The following is an 18,519-nucleotide window of genomic DNA, read 5'->3' as shown; positions in this document are numbered from 1 at the left end:
AGCCATCAAGTACCTCAGATTTAATCATGTAGTAGTAGAAGGAGGAGGCATGGCACTTGCACTGGGTCCATTGGGACTTGCATTTGCACTTGCACTTCCTTGAATCAAAGTGGAGGCTGCATGTAAAATAAATTACTAACTTAGAACACAGAACAGAACAATCAATAATTTAAATTGTATTGAAATTTGAAACACCAAAATCTTACTTGCTTCTATTTCTTCAAGATCCCTATAAAATTCAACCTCTTCATCCATTGGTTCCTTGTAGAAGCTAAATTCTTCGGCTCTAAGCCAATCATTAGTACAAACTAATGCCTCTACCATTTTTGGAGTCAATGACGCTCTAAAAGGATCAACAATCCTCCCTCCTAGGCTAAAAGCATTCTCACTAGCAACGGTAGAACTTGAAATTGCAAAGATATCCTTGGCAATCTTTGCAAGGATTGGATATCTTGTTGCATTCACTTTCGACCAATTCAAGATGTTGAAATCAGCCGATGTCGCACTCTCAAAAGGATCCAACAAGTATTTATCCACTTCATTGGATACTTCCACAAGTCGTTGCTCAACCCTTTGTTGTATAAGGACTCTCCACATGTCGGCTCCTAGATCTTCTTCTACATCATCATCAGCCATCTTAACCCTTACCCGACCCCCTACATATCGGGCATCTTGACTCTCATTGGTTCCACTCCCTTTATACTCATCATACAAAGCAAGCAAGCATTGTTTAACCTCACCCACAACTTCTTCAACCCTAGATGGATCGGCTCCAATATTGGAGAAGGATATTTTAATCATTTCAAATTTAAGTCTAGGGTCTAGTGCTTCGGCTACAAATACAAGTTTGTTTATTATCTCAAAACTCCCCCAATACTTGTCAAATTTGGCCTTCATCGAAGAAGCCACCCTTTGCAATGTAGGATCTCTTACATCACTCACTTTTTTTAGTATCTCACTTTGTAACCCAACCATTTGTTGCCAAATTATGGGTGAAGTACAAGTCTTGGTGGCACTAAGTTCCAATGTTGTTTGATAAAATCTTTTAAGAAAATGCACATAGGCTTTTGCCTTGTCCCAATCCTCATTTCCCGGGGGCCCCACTCTCTTAACTAGGTTTCTTGATGCATCCTTTTCATACTCATTAAAATAACTCACAAAAGGAGCCGATTCCTCCCCCATCATTTTGAACACCATCCTATACTTGAATGCACTCTCAAGCATCTTATAAGTGGCATTCCACCTTGTAGAAACATCCATAGGCACATTTGCCATCTTGTCCATGCACTTTAAGATGGCAAATTGCCTAAACTTGTCTAACCTAGATGGGGATGCGTGAATGTACTTCACACAATTCCTTATCCCCTCAATTGAGCTATAAAGCTCCTTCAACCCATTCTTCACAATTAAATTCAAGATGTGACAAGCACACCTCATATGCAAGTACTTGCCATCAAGCATTAAATTTTTTAATGCCTTGAACCTTTTGGCCATGTACTCAACAGCCCCATCATTTGTCTTAGCATTATCCACTGTAATGCTAAACACCTTTTTTATCCCCCAACTGTTCAAACACCCCTCTAGACACCTCCCTATATCTTCCCCCTTGTGACTTGTGATCTTAGTGAAATTAATGATCCTTTAATGCAAATTCCAGTCACTGTCCAAGAAATGGGCAGTGACTACCATATAATTGATATTTTGGATCGAGGTCCAAGTATTGGTTGTGATACTTACCCTTTGGTCACCTATCACACTCAATATCTTAGCCCTTTCCACTAAGAACAAATCCCACACTAAGGCAGCCACCTTCTAGAGGAATCCATCATATCCTAAAACAGAGACACAAATCTTAGGTGGAAAAATGCAACCTTGCAAAATGCAAATCATACAACCTTGTAATGTAATACACTAATACATGTTAATTAGTCAATATTTCATACTAATACTAACATTTCAGCAAGCACAAAGCACAATTAACAATCACATATTCACATTACACAATCCCAAAATAAAGCACAATTAACAAGCAGCACAAACCCTTAACCCCAAAATCAAAATCACATATTCACATTACACAATCCCATTACTTCAATTTATTCAAAATCAAACCCAATTTATGTCAACTAAGACAAACTAAGCATATAAAGTTATAAACTAAGTTACTAAGCCATGAAATATTGAAATTCATATACCTGATCGTTGCCACCAGCCAGCTTCACTCTCAATCTCTTAGCAGTAAGCAACTAAGCACTAAGCACTAAGCACTAAGCAACACGAAGCTTCAACCTTGCAAGGAAACCATGAAGATCAATTATATTTCAAGCCATTTATATATGCAGATTACAAACCCTAACCCAAAACCCTTAATTAATCCCTAATTTTAAAACCCTAATTGAGAAATTATCCTAATTCGAAACCCTAAATTGAAACCCTAATGAATTCCTAACAAACAAAATATAAATTGAAACTTTGAAACCCTAAATCTAAACCCCAATAAATTGAAAAACCCCAATTCGAAACCCTAATTGAGAAATTACCTTCTGATTGGCGTGGCGTGGGTGATTGGGCCGTGAGACAGAGAGAGAGAGAGGCGACGAGTAACGACGGTGGTTAGACAGAGAGAGAGGCGACAATGGTTACTGGTTAGACAGAGAGAGAGGTGGTGATTGGTGAGAGTCGTCAGACAAAGAGAGAAAGGGAGAGAGGGAGGCGACGGTGGGTGAACTGGTGGTTTAAGGTGGTGGTGGGTCGTGTTTGGGGTCTAAGATGGTGGTGGTGGTGGTCGGAGATGCTGTAGTGGTGGTCATTGGAGATGCTATAGTGGTTGGGAATTTGGGATCGCACAAAGAGACTTCGAGAGTGAGAGAGAGACATAGATTTCGAGAGTGAGAGATTTGACTATTTGAGAGTGAAACAAAAAAAAAATATGTTGTTTGTTTTTAAGTGGTTATTTTTAAAAAAAAAAAAATTCATTTGTTATTTAGATTTTAGACATTATAAAATTAGGAATTTATGAATAATAGGATTAGGGTATTTTGGGGTTTCGTTTGGGGTTTGGACTTTGGGGTTTAGGGTTTAGGGTTTAGGGTTTTTTGAGGTCAAATTTCAATTGGGGTTGGTTGGGGTTTGAAGTTTTTTATTTTTATTACGTATGTTTTTAAATTTATAGTATATAGTTTATACTTTATACTTTATAACTTCATACAATTATACTCATAGTTAGTAGTTAACTAGTTACTAGTTACTAACTTACTATATAGTATATACTATAAATTTATAACTTATAACTTATAAATACTAAACCCTATAATTTGTATGTTTTTTAAAATATAGTATATAGTTAATACTTAATAGTTTATATGTTTTTTAATTTACATCATTAATTATATCCTAAACCTTAGGGTATAGCACTATAGCAATATAGCCTATACTCTATACTTCTATAATGAATTAATGTATATAGTATATACTTAATAGTTAATACTATATAGTCTATATTACTTTACTACTTTATAGTTTTATAGTATATTAGACATTAGTAAATACTATATACTATTTAGTATATAGTATATAATGTAAGTCATATAACTATATATTATTTACTATTTACTATTTACTATTTAGTATATACTATATTAGTATATTACATTATTACTATAATACTATATACCAAGTTATCAAATTACTACCAAGTCTACCAACTTACCAAAATACCAAGTACCAAGTACCAACTATGAATTATAAATTTATAGTATTAAATTATTAAAAGGATATAGTGATATACTAATATACATTATAAGGGAGGAAATTATTAATAGGATATGATATAGTGATATAGTATTAAATGATTAATAGTATAAATTTAATAGGATATAGTGATATACTAATATACATTATAATGTATATCACTAATATACATTATATAATTTATATAGTGATATACTAATATACATTATTAATAGGATACATATGTTTTATTATTAATTTTTAATAGGATATAGTGATATACTAATATACATTATATACTATATAGAATTATAGATTATAGTATATAGTTATATACTATATAGGGTTTATAATTTAGTATAATATTAGGGTTTAGGGTATTTTAGTATTTTTTACTCTATTTGTTTAGGGTATAGTATAGAAATGTATTTTATAAATTATATAGAAAGGTATTTTTTATTTAGGGTATAGTATAGAAATAATCAAATAAATGTATAAAAATGAATTATTTAAAATTTTTTAAAATTGATATTCGGTATCGGTATACCGTCGGTATTATATTCTGTAAGCTGGTACCGTTACCGAAATAGCCGGTTCGGAATGAAGACCGAAACATCAGTATCGGTAACCGCAATTTTCGGTAATGGTCGGCACAATTCGCGGTCGGTTGTCAGTAATTTTTGGTAATTTGGCATAAAATCCCAGCCCTAGTACTAGCCTTTAAACATCCCTAATTGAAATGGGCATTCTCATGTGGGACCGGCTAAGAGAAAGGAATTAAAACTCCACCATTCTGTTGGTCAAATAAGGCTTGCTCTTGTTGCTCTTTTATTTTATTTTTTCTTCCTTCGTTGATTATCAGTTGAAAGCCACCTTCTTATATTTTTTTGGTTTTTTTTACAAATCACTTATTTGAACTATACTCCGATTTGTAAGTTACCACATAAATTTAAAAAATTTTGCAATATACTGCCTCCGTCTAAGTTTGTCAGTATTTCTATTAAAAATAAGGGTATTTAGTCTTTTCAGATTAGTTTTTTATAATTAAATATATAAATAATTAATAATTAAATAAAAAAAATAGAAAAAATAAACCCAGCCATTCCCCACCCACCACCACCACCCCCCCCCCCCACTCATCCCTTCGCTCCAACCCCACCACCACTGACCAGCCACCCTCCCCACCCTCTACACCGACAAGCCAACCACCACCCACCCTCTGTTCCCTGCCCCTCTCCCCGTCGCACCCTCCCCCACCCAACCCTAACCCCAGCATTATCGCATTCGCACCGTCGTTGCACTTCACCCAACCCCAATTTCATTTTTGAAAGAAAGAAAGAATAAAGAAAGAAAGTAAGAAAGAAGAAGGAAAAGAAGAGAAAGAGAGGGCTGGTGGGGTGGGGTGGGGTGGGGTGGGGTGGGGTGGGGTGGGGGTGGGGTGAGGTGCTGCGGGGTTGAAAGTTTTCTTAAAAAAAAAAAAAATTATTTGTGGGTATACTTAATAAATTTTTGGGTATGAAAAGAATATTTTTAGAATATGAATAATATCACTCTTAAACATATCTTATGGGAATTCAAAAAACTAAAATATCTCTTAATATTTATTTAAAAATACCAATATACGTTTATTTTTAACGGACATATTAAAGGAGATGAGGGAAATTATTGCAAAGTAACAAACATAAGGGAATCCTATTGTTGCTCCACGTGAAGTTGCATGCTAATGAGTAAAGTTATTGTGCCAAAAAGTATAAAGGGAAATAAGAAAGTTGCAGCCACTATCAATGGACTGCATTTGTAGTACCCTTCTGAAATGGGCTTTAATGGAATTGACCGCAAAAAGAAATATATAGAGGCCCCAGATATACACCAAAAAGCAGGGATGATAATGCAAACTCAACCCCACCCTTTTGTCATCCGTAAATATGCAGAGCAAATTGGCATGATGTTCACCATTCCATCAATCTCTTTCTCGGCTGTCCGGCTGTCCCTTTCTACCCCAGGTCCCCAGCTCCATCATCCACGCCAACCTAACAACTTTTCCGCAGGGAGACTTGACATTAATATAAATTCTTTTCACGTTTAGGTAGAAACTGTTTTGCCAATAACTTTGTTACATATGGCAAATTAAGTTGAAAACCCAAAACATGCACTAGTAAGTACTTCATTGAAGATAAAATTATTTTACCACATTTTTTTTATATTTTATATCTATGTGTATTAATAGGTGTAAGTGTGTAACCTACTTATGCAAGTAGATCTCACTCAATTAGACTTATGGTACACAAGTAATAAAAAATCCCAGCAATTCTTAGAAATTCACCATAATCAAATCCAAAAACAGGAAAAGAAAAAAAAAAATCAGAGAGTGGGAGAGAGAGAGAGAGAGAGAGAGAGAGAGAGAGAGAGATGAGGAGGAGAGAGAGAAAGGGAAATGAGAATTTTTTTTAGAGTGCTGCTATTTGCACACCGTCGAAGCCCACCACCATCGGCGACTACCCCACCCCCTCCCTGCCCCTCTCTCCTCTCTCCTTTTCTCGCTCTTCCTCTCCTCTCTCCCTTTCTCTGTTTGTCTGTACAGCTCCGGCAACCACCCCCTCTTTTTCCTCTCTCTCTCTCTCTCTCTCTCTCTCTCTCTCTCTCTCCTTCACTCTCTCTTCTCCCTTTCTTCTTGGCGTCTTGGACGGTGGCTGCGGCTTGGACGAGTTCGGCAGACCAGTGCCGAACCCCCTGCAATTTTTTTTTTGAAGGTTTTGGCTGTCTGCAGGGCGAGAGGGGAGAGGGAAGGAGAGAGAGAGAAAGAGAGAGAGAAAGAGAGAGAGAGAGAGAGAGAGAGAGAGAGAGGTTGGGTTTCAGGAAAAGAGAAAGAGGAGGGGGATGAAGGGCTGGGAGAGAGGAGCAGGAGATGAGGGGAGGGCTCGGGAGGGAGGTGGTCGAGGTGGGGGGAAGAAGAAGAAGAAGACAAAGAAGAGATGGGGTGTGTTGGGTGAGGGAAGGAGAAAGAGAGAGAGAGGAGGGGGTGTGTACAGGGATGGGGTGTGTGGGTGAGGGAAGGAGAAAGAGAGCTAAAGAGGGGAGGGGCAAGGTGGTCTTTTCCATTGAGTTTTTCTTTAATTTTCTTTTTTAAAAGGGGTGTGCAAAAAGAAAACAAAAAGGTGTGCAAATAGCAGCACTCTTTTTTTATTACTTTGTTGTCCACATGACATTCACATCACTAAAAAATGTCAGTCAACAAAGACACGTAAGCAATTAACGGTTTTATTAATGGAATCACTAACGTTGCATGATTTTCGAAAAATGGTGGACGCGCTTGAAAGAATTTGTATTTTAGAGAGCATCCTGAAATCACCCCTATAGTTTGTATGGGTAAATTGTAAAAGACCATTAAATTAATGTATGTAATTTTTTGAATAAATATTATATATTTTGTCCTTTAAATACTTAATATATTTGACTTCCTAAGAAACTAATTGGCCCTCTTATAGGACTGGGCATCAACCTGTCGGCCGATGTCGGCCCATCCCTTCCACCAATCGTCGAAGCCGACCCGCTCGCCAGCCACCACCAGCCACCATCTTCTCCATTTCCGATTTCGAACCACCTCCATTTCCGACACAATCCACCAGTGCAGCACAAGAACCACCTCCACCCCTAGTCACCATCTTCTCAGGCAAGCCACCATCGTCGGAGTTCTTCTCTCTTCTCCTCACTGCGGCATTCTTCTCTCTTCTCCCAAGCTCTCTCCCGGGCAGTCGCTCACTACGACATCGTCGGTGATGGACCAAGATCCAGTTCTTCTCTCTTCTCCTTCTCATTCTCATTCTTGGCCAACTCGATTTCTGACCTTTTCGACCCGTCCCCTGACGAAGCCTAAGCCGACAAGCCATATGAGAACTGGTCGGCTAACGGGTTGGGTCCTAACCCGCCCAACCCGCCCGATGCCCAGGCCTGGGCCTCTTATATAGATATTTTCAATAAGATATTTGCTAGCCTTGTCTCACATCTTCATGTTTTGTCTGACATCATGATGATGATGAAATTAATAATAATACTTAGATATATATTTGTTAGGGATTTAGAAAAATCTCTACTTCAAGATCGCACTAAGATGAAAAGAATGAAAGATTAAAGTAAACAAGAAACAACCAAATTAACAAGCAAAAAAGAATACAAAGAACACATGATATGACATGGTTTACCCAATCGATGTGATTGGGCTACGTTCATGAGCGTAGGCTATGAATCCACTAAGAAATCATGAAGAAGATACAAATGAAGAGGAAGTAGCCTCTTCCACACTCAAAGTATTCTCTTCACTCAAGGCAATTCTCAACAAAGAATTCCAATACATGCAATCCTCACTTGTTTAAAAATCTCTCTTAGTGTGAGACCTGAAAATTTTTCCAAATATAATTTGGAATTTCTTGGATTTTTGGCAATATTATAGATTTTTTCTAGAATTATTTCAGATGGAAAATTAAATTTTTCCTCCTTGAACTTAAATTGAGTTTACACAAGGTAGTCTTTTGACCAAAGATCCCGGGAGGGCAGTACTTGTCATTACGAACCCAACGATACCAGTCATGTATTTTTCAAAGTTTGGGAATTATTCTACCAATTTCCTGAAACGAAGTAATTTTTGGAATTATATGATTTTCTGAAAATTAGTTTAAAAAGTTGGAATTTTTGGGGAAAATTCTAGAAATCAAAATCATGTTTTGATCCCTTAGAGAAATAGTACTGGTCAAGAGGAGTATGTCTGATTTTTTGGAGAATTTTTCAAAGTCTCAAGCTAGTTTTGGCAAAAATCTAAAGTTGAGGTAATATTAACAAATAGGAAAAAGAAAATTAAAAATCAAAAGTCACCATATCATGCCACGTGGCATGATTTGGACTGTTCGATCATGCATGAAGGCCCGCATCAAAAGCTGGTGTTGTGCCAATACTGTGAAACGGCAACACATGACAGCACAAAAGCTGCGACCTTGTAACTTTATTTTTAGGGAGCTGCTATTCACACTCCATAAAAGTCATCTTACACTCCTTTATATTTTTTTATAAGGGTGTCGTTATTCAGACCAAATTTTTTTTATCAGTATCCCCAACACTTTAATTAAAATATAACCTTCAATCTTATCCTAATGTAAATTAACTTTTAAGGACATAAAATTAATTTAAAAAAAATAATTTACTGAAATTTATACACAACATTACTATATACCCAACATCAACAAAAAGTAAAGAAATTTAAAACAGAAAGCTTCGGATCACATAGACAGTCATTATATCAACATACTTGATTACTCGATCTATATTCCATCAATCAAAAAAAAAAAACTACCGAAATATGAGAGACTAATTCTAAATTTAAAATTTAAACTGAAAGAAAAAGTGTTACATTAAAATCCGTCAAACACAAACTGCATCCTTCAATTCATATAAGATCCACACAAACAAATAAATAACCTTTTTTTTTTTTTTTTTCAATTAGCAGTAGATTGATCCTAGCTACTGTAAGTGCATAATCACCTAGCATCATTGAGCTAGAGTTTATCTCAAAATTCAAAGCCAACAACAACGTGATGAAACACAATCATACATTTCCTGTTTCAATCACTTTCCTCAGCTTTCTCACAAACCAAACAGGAAAAGAGAATTTAAAGAAATCAAGTTCACTAACAGCCGAGCACATACACACGAACAACCAAAAACATATCGGAGCTAAATTAGATCAAGTTTTGATTTCATAAACCTCTTCATCTAATTCAAATTCGACATTAAAAAGGTTAAGATTCAAATTATTTCATCCCAAACACGAATTATATAACAAATATTTAATTGAGTGTGGTACATATTGATTCGTCGGTGGTGGTGGTGGTCGTCGTTGTCGTTGGTACTGTTCGATGGTGATGGTAGTCAAGGGTTTAAATTTCGAAGTTTTTGGCGAAATTTCGCCGAAAATTTCGTTTTTTAGGGGTTCCGAAATTTTAACACCTATTCGACTAAATTTCGGAAAATTTCGGCGAAATTTCGAATGCCCCTAACAGCCATTTTTTTTTTAATTTCGCTCAAAATACCCAGATTTCACATTTTCACCCGAGCTCCAATTCTCCAAAACAGTGGCAAAACGCTGAAATACCCAGCCTAACCCTCGCAGCCTCGCTCAAATACGGTACCCAGCCTAACCCTAAGTCCCTCACTGCCTCACATTACAAATCACAATCTTACTCACCTCGGCGGCTCGGCGCACACCTTCGATCCGATCTGCAGCCAGCGCAGCGCGGCCAGCGCCTCTCTCCTCCTTCTCGGCTCTCTCTCTTCTCTCTCTCTCTCTCTCTCTCGCCTCTCTCCTCCGTCTTCTCGGCTTGCAGCGCCGGTCTTGGACGTCTCTGTCTTCTCGGCTTGCAGCGGCGTTCTCGAAGCCTCCGTCTTCTCGGCCATCTCTTCTCGGCGATCTCTGTCTCTGTGTCTGTGAGTATTTTGGGTTTGTGACTTTGTGGGAGTGTGAAGTCTGTGAGTGTTTGTTGTGGCTTTGTGCGAACTGCGAAGTGAAGTCTGGTTTGGGTTTGGGTTTGTCAAAGCCATTAACCAGTCAAAGACTCAAAATGTCTTGATAAGTTGATCTATACTTATGGCCTTATGGGTGAACCGGTGAAGTAGTGTTGTAGTGTGTTATACAGTTATACTCTTATTTAATATTTGATTTGATTTATTGTTGCTCTAATAGTCTAATTATATCAGTATATCACCGTCCCGTGGCCAAGGGAAAAATTTATTTCCATTTTATTTAAAATCTTTGTACTTATCTAGTTATGATTAAAATCGTTGATACTACTTGGCCAAAAAAAATCGTTGATACTACCATCTAGTTCATCATTATTTTTAATATATTTCCTTTTCCTTTCAATTTTCGGGTTTTTATTGTTTGTCTTGAGTCCTATATCTGAGATTCTGAGTATATCTAAATTGATCTATGAGTATATCTGAGTATATCTATATGAGTATATCATTTAGACATTTACCCACTTTTAAATATTATCTAACATCAATTGATTAATATCATATTTTGGGTTTATATGTACATTATGTCATTATGTCATTATATTGATCTTGGGTTAATTTATATAAGATAAATTATATTGATTTTGGGTTGATTTATATAGATTTGGAATTAATTGTATAATTTTGGGTTGATTTTGATTTGTATAATTATATGATTTTGGGTTAATTTTGAATCTTTAATCGTATAATTTTGGAATTGATTGTATAATTTTAGGTTGATTTTGATTTGTGTGATTTGTGTAATTTGTATGATATATAAATATTGATATGGAAGTTGAAAGTGGTGATTTGATATGATATGGAATTGGAATTGGTATGATTTGTTAATAATTAATATGGAATTTGTATGATTTGTTAATAGCATCTAATATGTATCATGTATGGAATTTGCCGAATTGGTAATTTAAAATTAGTGAAACTAATATGGAGTTAGTAATAAATTAATAATTAATATGAAATTAGTAATATGGAAATGAAATTGGTGATATGATATGAAATTACAAATTAGTAATATGGAAATATGGAATTGCCAATTGGTAATATGAATATGATATGAAATTACTAATTAGTAATAAGTTAATAACTAATATGATATTAATTTCTTGGTGATATACTGATATGATATTAATATGGAATTTAATTGTTATTGTTATTGTGTTATTGTGTATGTCTTTTTGTTATTAGGAATTTAGGATTCAATGGCCAGTGAAAGGATCGAGATCACGTGATCCAGCTTGGGATCATGCCGATCCATTACCGGGTAGCAGACAAGGTTCAATATGCAAATATTGTGGCCTTGTAATGAAGGGTGCTGGAGTGACACGATTAAAATACCACCTTAGTGGTTTGGATCCTGGACACAATGTGCAACGATGCAATAGTGTCCCACCAGAAGTGAGACAATTCATCATTGCAGGGATGCAACACAAACAACACCAAAAAAGTAAAAAAATACAAAGGATGGAAGAGCTTCGAGGACAAAGTCAGATTGAGCTGAGTGATGATGAAGATGATGATGATGAAGATCATAATGATGATATGGGGCCTCAAGAGCGAAGAGAATTTCGAGCTGCACTTCGAGCCTCTAGAGCAGCAAAATGGGAGAGAGAACACTCACATAAAGTCCCAAATAGGGGACAAGGTTCTGGGTCTAGTAGGATGTCAACAGGCAGGAGTAGGAGTGGAACCTCCAACACCCTATCAGATACGCACCGGATTTTTGGACCAGGAGTTTCAAGAAATGCAAGAGCATGTTAACAAATTGAAGACTGATTGGGCAACTTATGGTTGCACAATCATGTGCGATGGTTGGACAGGTCCAACCAAACTGTCTATCATTAACTTCATGGCCTACTCAAGAGGGAAGTCGGTATTCCTTAAGTCCGTTGATTCTTCAGATTGCATAAAGGATCATAAATATATTTATGGGCTACTGAAGGATGTAATCACGGAGGTTGGAGAGGAGAATGTTGTTCAAGTTGTGACCGACAATGGTTCCGCATTTGTCAAAGCAGGTAAGAAGTTAATGAACAAATACAATGTGTACTGGACGTCGTGTGCAGCACATTGCATTAATCTAATGTTTGAAGAGATGGGGAAGAAAGAGCAGGTTGCTAATGTGATTAAAAAAGCCAGAATGATCACGAATTATATTTACAACCATAACTGGTTGTTGGCAAAGATGCGAGAGATCACGAAGGGAGATATTGTTCGTCCTGGTGCCACCCGATTTGCTACAAACTATATTGCATTGGATAGTTTGTATGGTAAGATGATGGGGCTGAAGCAATTGTTCACCAGTGATGATTGGGGTCGTAGCAATTTCCGGCGTTCAGATGCAGGCATCACCGTTGAAAATATAGTTCTTGATCACTCTTTTTGGCAACAGGTGCATAAGGTGTGCGGTCTGTTTGAACCTCTCTACGTAGTTTTACGTATTGTGGACACAGAAGTGTATCCTACAATGGAATCAATTTATGAGTTAATGCGTGTCGTGAAGGAAGAACTAGAAAAAAAACAGGGTGCACGGTGGGTAATAAAAATCATCAATGATCGATGGTTTAAAACGTTACAACACGATTTGCACGCAGCAGGTAACCCAATAATTTATTTGTAATTTTGGTTCCGCATTTTTTTAAATTGATTTAGCTTTCAATTAATGAACTAAATTACTAATTATATATTTCTATATTTACTTGATGCATGATTGCAGCCTATTATTTGAATCCTCGCTATCAATATAGACCTGGCGTTGGAGATGATGGTGAACTTATTCGGGCTGTGCACAACGTATTCTCCAAATTGGATCCCGATTCACCACAAGTTGGCCAATTTGGAAATGAGGTAAAAATAATTTGTCATAAGGCCCATAAGAATCCTTACGAAAAATATTAATACTTTATAGAATTTGATTGTCTTAAATTATATATTTGATTGATAGTGTATAATTTGTATTGTATTTGTATCTAGTTAACTTATTTTAAAGATGCCCGGAAAATGTTCGGAGAGCGAGCTGCAAAGACCGCTAGATCACGAATGTCTCCTAGTGAGTATACATCTTACTTGTATTAGTTAGATTAACTTAATTATTTATTTTTATAGTTACACTTACACAAACAAATTTTTCATTTCAGGTGAATGGTGGATCATGTATGGGAGTGATGCGCCTACTGTGAGGAAGTTAGCCATCAAAGTTTTATCACAAACGGCGTCATCATCAGCTTGTGAAAGAAACTGGAGCACTTTCGCACTCATACACACCAAACAACGAAACAGGCTCTCATATAGTAGGTTAGAAAAAATGGTATATTGCTACTATAATATGAGGCTTGCACTTCGAGATAAGAAAGCAGAGGAGGATCGCGTTGATGAATATGATCCGCTGGATATATATGATGCTGCTATAGGGGATGATGATGTGGAGGAAAACCAGCTTTATCAGTGGATTAGGCCCCTCCATTTAGATGATGATGCAGGCAATCCAGACCCTGATATTGCAGCTCAAGCACGTCAGGAAGGTATCAATGTGGACAGAGTTCTAAATGAGGAGGTGAGCCCTACTACAAGTTTGAATGAACTTATGCAACCAAGGTCGACACATCGTACTGAGCCAGTTCCCACTAATCCTTCTCGATCAGGCAACTCTAGCACAAGATCGGGCACTCCTACCAACAGTGGAGGTAGAGGTAGTGGTGGTGGTGGTGGTGGAAATGAAGATGTCACTGGACATTCTCAAGAGTATATGAGCCCATTTTCTGTCGAAGCACACTATACACATGCAACACAAGATGAGGATCATGGGAGTAGGCGTGCCGGACCAGGAATTGGTGCCATAGGAAAAGACTATAGTCGCAGACAAAGAGGTCATGAGAGTTTGGCACAAGAAGAAGAGGATTCATTATCCACCACTTTTGGCTCTATGGGGGTAGGAAGTGACAATTACAATTATGGGCAAAACCCTCCAATATTCTACCCACCACATCTGCCTTACTTGGTTGAGTCTGATAGTAACTCATTGGCACAACAAGAGACAAACTCTTCAAATGAGTATGCTTATGGGCAAATTCAACCACAACAGGTTCCTGATCCATATGGTTGGCATGTTGGCAATTACATGCAAAATTATGCTGGAGAAGTATCTTGGGATGATTATTCTTCACATTACACCTACTCTGGACATGATGATACTGAAGACAGCAGAAATTTTGAACCTCCTAGAAACTCTATGTGGTATTGATTACTTTTGTAATTCATGTGGCAATATTATAGTAAAAATAAAATTGAGGTGTTATTGAAGTAATTATTAATTAGTGAAGCATTTTTTTAACAGTATTTGCCTCCAGCGCGCATTATATTCATCACATATCACATGAAACCTACCATATAATTTGGTTTTTTTCAATGTTTTTTATCAATGTAGTAGATAATATGTTAAATAAACATATTGTGAAGTTTCATTCAAAATTTCCGTATTTTGATAATAATTTCCATCGTTTCCGTCGAATTTTTGTCGAAATTTAAAAATCTTCGAAATTTCCGTCGAAATTTCCATCGAAATTTCCATCGAAATTTCCTCGAAACCCGAAATTTTATTCCTTGATGGTAGTTGAGATGGAGTTGGGTGTTTATGTTGGGTATATAAAGTAGAATATGTTGGATGTGGTGTTGGGTTTTTAGTAAGGGTAATTTTGAAAAATCTTGTTAGGTATACTAATAAATTTTTATAATTTTTAATTTTTAGTTGGATGTAGAAAGTGTGTGGGAGCTATTAATAAAAAAAATTAAGTCTGAATAGCAGCACCTTTTTTTTTTTTTTTTTTTTATTAATTGTAATGTCAAGATTGCCCTTTTTAAGCTTCCAAAACCCACCTCACCATATAAACACTAAATTAAAAACCCAGTTTTTGTAATGTCTAAGTTCTTACCAGTTTTTATTAAAAATCTCTACGCCCATTTTCATTATCGAAGTTTAAAGAGAGTTCAAAACTTCCATTGGTAATAAATAATAATCACAATTGGTCTCAATATCAGATCATTTTGCAGATAGCCATGCCCACTGTTAATGCTTAAATCTCAATGCTAAATCTAGTGACCAAGCCCGAATCAAAATGAAAAGGCCACCAAGATCAAGACACATCGATCTTAAATTAGTAATGACACGTAAGATGGTACAAATATGTTGTATAAGAATGTTGTAAGTATAACATTATTAATGGACCAACATCAACTACTACTACAGAATGGAGGATTGGTCACTTCCTAAATACCCATTTTTATTCGCACTTTTAAAATTTCTCATGTTTTGGAAATTAGTTTGTTGGGTATTGCAATATTTCAAGTGGGTTTCTCGGTTGAGTTCTCTTTGGTTAATATTTGCTTCCATTTGGTGTGGCTTTTCGTTTTTTTTTTTTTTTTTTTTTGTCTGATATATATAGAGAAGTGATGGTAAGAGTTTGGGAGGAGAGGGTGGATCTGTGCAGAGAATCTCATCCCAATAACTCTTGTACGTGGTATAAACAATGAATAAAATTTTGGGTTTCGAGGAAATTTCGATGAAAATTTCGACGGAAATTTCGAAGATTTTAAATTTCGACAAAAATTAGACGAAACGACGGAAATTGCTATCAAAATACGAAAATTTTTAATGAAACTTTACCATATGTTTATTTAACATATTATCTACTAAATTGATAAAAAAACATTGAAGAAACCAAATTATATAGTAGGTTTCATATGATATAAGGTGAATATAATGCGAGCTGCAGCAAATACTGTTAAATAAAATTAGTATAATGAATAAATAAAATTAGTATATTATTTATACTGTATAATTTAATTATACACTAAAATCTAAACTCTAATACTCTACATACTCTATATACCCTAATACTCTTTATACTCTATAATCTATACATTAATCCCTATATACTCTATATTCTTTAGGATATTAGGTTTTAGGCCCTTTAGAATATTTTTAATCATTTTTTATATAAAAATGTATTAGAGTTTAAGATTTAAAATAACTAAACGAAATCGCAAACCTTTTTTTTTCTTTCCAATTGGCCAAAGGCCCCAAACCCCCCTCCTTTTTTCTCTTTTTTTTTTTTTTTTTTTTTCTTTCCTCACTTTTTTTCCCTGTGTTAGAAATAAAATCCCTTGATTGTAGCAATTCTGTATTGGACTCCACAAATTGTGGATCAGCCTTGTTTATAGCCTAGAATAGCTCTTTTCCTAGTATAGCCTATTGTAAACGTTATATATACTAGCTTCCTGTATATCAGATAATTCAAGGAAAATACAAGACATTTTTCTCCCACTCTGTTTTTATTATGGTATCAGAGCACCATCCTGGTAGCTCTTAATTTTCTGTTTTTTTTGGGTTTCATTCCCTAGTCTTCGTTCATCATGGGTGGTAACGAGCAGTCATTTAAAGACTCTGCTGTTGAAGCCTCCAGTCCATATTTCATCCATTCCTCAGATCACCCGGGCCTTTTGTTAGTTTCGAAGCGCCTCAATGGTGATAATTATGCGACATGAAGACGATCCATGGTTATCGCACTCACAGCCAAGAACAAGATCGGCTTCGTCGACAGCACTGTTAGAACGCCCTCAGCTTCTAAGAAACTAGCCGATCATGCTCTTTGGGAACGTTGTGATAAAATGGTTCTCTCATGGTTATTGAATTCTGTGAAGCCAGACTTGGCAGATGGCGTTGTCTACGCCGACACGGCCTGAGAAATTTGGGAAGATTTTAACGATCGTTTTTCACAAGGAAATGCTCCGCGAATTTTCCAAATTCAAAAGGCGATTGCTTCCCACACTCAAGGCTCCATGTCAGTTTCCTCTTATTATACAAAACTCAAAGGGTTATGGGATGAACTAGCATCTTATAGCACTACTCCAACCTGCTCTTGCGGTGGTCTGAAATTGTATACAAACCAAAGGAACAAGACCACATCATGCAATTTCTCATGGGCTTGAATGACTCCTACAATGCTGTACGTGGTCAAATCCTCCTCATGAATTCTCTGCCAAGTGTTAAGAGAGCATACTCATTGATTATCCAAGAAGAAAAATAGCGAGAAATCAGTTCTTCCACAACTGAAAATTTCTCTGTTGCCGCAGCAGTACATAATCAACATCATAATCGTTCCGGACCCACTTTTTCTCATAATCGTACTGCAAATTCTCAAAGTCATGCAGGAGGTACTCAATCATCAAACAAGTCCACTCTTCATTGCAGTTACTGTAATCAAGAACGACATACCATAGAGACGTGTTATAAATTGCACGGATATCCTCCTGGTCATAGGTTGCATCGTGGGGGCGGTGCCAATTCCTCGGGCAGTACACACACCTCGAATAATCAAAACAACTCTTCGCGCAATTCCTTCGCGCACCAAGTAGACACGGGCAGGTCCAGTCAGCCGACAAATACAGCCCAAATGCAACCTGTTTCACCAGACTCTGCGGCACAGTCAACTCCCAGCTTGCAAAATATTCTATCTGGGCTTTCAGAAGAACAATGTAAGCAACTTGCAGCTGCTATGGTAAATCTGCCAAAACCTTCATCCGAAAATACCAATGCCTTTGCTAATGCAGCAGGTCGGTTCAATCATCTCATTCCATCTGTTAATTCAATTTTTTCTAATCCTTGGATTCTTGACAGCGGAGCAACTGATCATATCACATCCGATTCTTCTCCTTTTGTTCATATTAATCCTTCTCCCATATCTTGTGTTAATTTGCCTACAGGATCCTCAGTTCCCATTAATTCTACAGGCACCATTTTCTTTAATAAAGATATCAGACTTGATCATGTTCTTCATGTCCCTTCTTTTCGTTTGAATTTAATGTCAGCTAGTAAACTCACCCAATCTCTGCGCTGTTGTATAATTCTTTTTCCTGATTTTTGTGTCATTCAGGACTTGGCTACGGGGAAGATGATTGGCTTGGGTAAACAAAGTGGAGGCTTGTACTACATGTCGCCGATATCCAACCACCCAATTTCATGCCATGCCTCACTTTCATCAACACTTTGGCACCAAAGGCTCGGACATCCTTCCTCTGCTCGCCTTCGATTACCCACCAGACTCATCCCAGACATGTCTCTTTCTTTTGATAATAATTGTGGCGTTTGTCCAATAGCCAAACAAACCAGAACTCCTTTTCCATTAAGTAATATTTCTTCTCATTCTCCTTTTGATTTATTGCATTGTGATATTTGGG

The 18,519-nt window shown here is 36.6% G+C and overlaps 1 protein-coding gene and 1 pseudogene across 1 annotated transcript; both read left to right on the top strand.

Moving 5' to 3' along the window:
• The first annotated feature begins 12,067 nt into the window (after positions 1-12,067).
• LOC147292743 (uncharacterized) lies at positions 12,068-14,527 on the top strand. Its single transcript, XM_086232907.1, has 4 exons — positions 12,068-12,884; positions 13,004-13,134; positions 13,261-13,336; positions 13,425-14,527. The coding sequence occupies exons 1-4, from the start codon at positions 12,089-12,091 to the stop codon at positions 14,525-14,527; spliced, it is 2,106 nt and encodes a 701-aa protein (XP_086089033.1). The 5' UTR covers positions 12,068-12,088.
• A 2,782-nt stretch (positions 14,528-17,309) lies between these two features.
• LOC147292742 (uncharacterized) lies at positions 17,310-18,250 on the top strand (annotated as a pseudogene).
• The last annotated feature ends 269 nt before the right edge of the window (positions 18,251-18,519 follow it).

This window comes from Dryas octopetala, chromosome 2, assembly GCF_963921425.1.
Source record: "Dryas octopetala chromosome 2, drDryOcto1.1, whole genome shotgun sequence".
NCBI lineage: Eukaryota > Viridiplantae > Streptophyta > Magnoliopsida > Rosales > Rosaceae > Dryas > Dryas octopetala.
Note: the sequence above shows the minus strand (reverse complement) of the source record. Positions and strands in the feature narration are given on the sequence as shown.